The sequence below is a fragment of the Sinocyclocheilus grahami genome, unplaced genomic scaffold (assembly GCF_001515645.1).
Source record: "Sinocyclocheilus grahami isolate Dianchi unplaced genomic scaffold, SAMN03320097.WGS_v1.1 scaffold7518.1, whole genome shotgun sequence".
Taxonomy (NCBI): domain Eukaryota; kingdom Metazoa; phylum Chordata; class Actinopteri; order Cypriniformes; family Cyprinidae; genus Sinocyclocheilus; species Sinocyclocheilus grahami.
Genome location: NW_015511521.1, coordinates 8,150 through 10,057, shown reverse-complemented (window position 1 = coordinate 10,057; position 1,908 = coordinate 8,150). Strand labels below are relative to the sequence as shown.

Below are 1,908 nucleotides of genomic sequence, written 5' to 3'. Positions count from 1 at the left end.
GTCCACATGGGAATCTCTGTCACCGTTTTGTAATCACTTCTTCATTTTTCTGTCATGTTTGCAGGTGAATGTGATCTTGGAAGCTTTCGGTCATGCTGAGACTCAGATGAACTCCTCAGCAAGCCGCTTCATCAATCTGATCTCACTGCAGTACTGTGAGAAGAGAAAGACTCTACTCCGAGGTAGTTACACTGCTCCTGTTTGCACTTCGATTATTCATAGTGTTGCTTTAATATGCTGAATGTGTAGAAATAGAGAACGTGCTAATGCATTCATGTGATATGCTGTCAGGTCTCAGCAGAGAGGACTTCTGCTCCATCATCCTTCACCTATAGAGGGAGACATTGCTCTACTAATGCCTCTACAACTCTTCTCTTACTGTGTTTGTGTTTTAGGTCGTCTGTACACTTACATGCTGGAGAAGTCGAGGGTCATCTGCACTCCACCGCATCAGCAGAACTTTAACATCTTCTACCTGATGGCCGAGGGGCTTTCTGCAGAGGAGAAGAGTAATCTATATCTAAACAATGTCCTAGCCCACAGGTAACACACGCAATGTTGATAGGCATGTTATATCATTCTGTATTCCACCTATTTTCAAAGACCTCCCTTATAAAATCATAGCCTGTAGTCATAAATATATATATATATATATGTGTTACTTTATTATTAATTCAAACATATTGTGAATAAGGCTTTTATTTTATAGTAAGGATTTTTGTTTAGTTCACAAACATTGGCAATGAGGGTTTATTTTATTTTATTTTTTGTTTTATTTTATTTTATTTTATTCACTAACACTGCCAATAAGTGTTTCAAAATAAGGAAATTTTAATAAGTTAAAATATTTATATATTTTAAATAAACCTTTAAATTTGCACAAAGAAATGAAAATAATGGATTTACCCAGAGTTTACATAGAACACCAACTTGAAAAGTAGGTTGTCATTAGTCTTTCAGTTTTTCTCATTTTTTTTCATATTCATCTCTATGTGATTTACACTGTAGTAAAGGGTACTATGAGACATGTATAATATAAGACTGGTGATTATTAAATTCAGCATTTAATGCATTGCATTTTCATTGTCAGATTGATGCGGTTTCAGCATTTAACATTCATCAGGATTTTTCAAAATGGGAAAAAAAACGTAATATTGGCTGATGTCAGATGCCAGTTTTAAACTTGTTTTACCCTGGACTCTCTGTGAACTCTCAAGTGTCCCCAGCAAATCTTGCATAGGGGTAAATGGAAGGTTGTCATTAAAAATGTAACATTCACCTTTCTTTGACTTGAATTTGTGATTATGTCAGTGACACTTAGAACATCTTAAACTTTACTTAGCACTCTTAAAGGCCCAGACCAAATACTCACATCCAGAATCCACTGGCAACGTAAAGTCTAAATCGTCTCTAATCTTAAATCGCACTAATCATGTGTCTTCTGTGTTTGTTTGTTTGTTTGTTTTCAGGTGTATGAACACAGCGGCTCCCGGTCAAACTCCTGCAGTAGCTACAGCGTCTCCTCAGAGCAGAGAGAAGCTCTTGGCCCTTAAACAGGCTCTGCGTGCCCTCGGCTTCAACAGACTGGTACACACATGTTCAATAACACATGCATCCTCACGCGAAGATGCAACTACACATGCACACTTAGGTTTGATTTAGTTATGTGTGAAACTGTGTGTGTGTGTGTGTGTAAGAGAGAAATACAGTGAAGTCTAAAAATCAGAGACCACATTGAGAATCTAGGATTTAAGGTTTAACCTAAACCTGGAAATAAAACTTAAGTAAACAAACAAACAAATAAATAAATAAATGTGTAAATGTATATGCATTTCAAGTTAAAAAAAATTCAAAAACAGATAACTCTAAGACAGATAGATGAAGTTTAACATTTTTTCAAAAATCACG

The 1,908-nt window shown here is 35.8% G+C and overlaps 1 protein-coding gene across 1 annotated transcript; it reads left to right on the top strand.

The window, feature by feature from the left end:
* Positions 1-64: 64 nt before the first annotated feature.
* On the top strand, positions 65-1,587 carry LOC107577865 (unconventional myosin-XVI-like; the record flags this gene model as incomplete). Its single annotated transcript, XM_016263895.1, has 3 exons — positions 65-182; positions 396-543; positions 1,470-1,587. Coding segments are annotated over 3 exons (384 nt in total), but the record flags the coding sequence as incomplete, so codon positions are not given.
* Between the last annotated feature and the right edge of the window lie 321 nt (positions 1,588-1,908).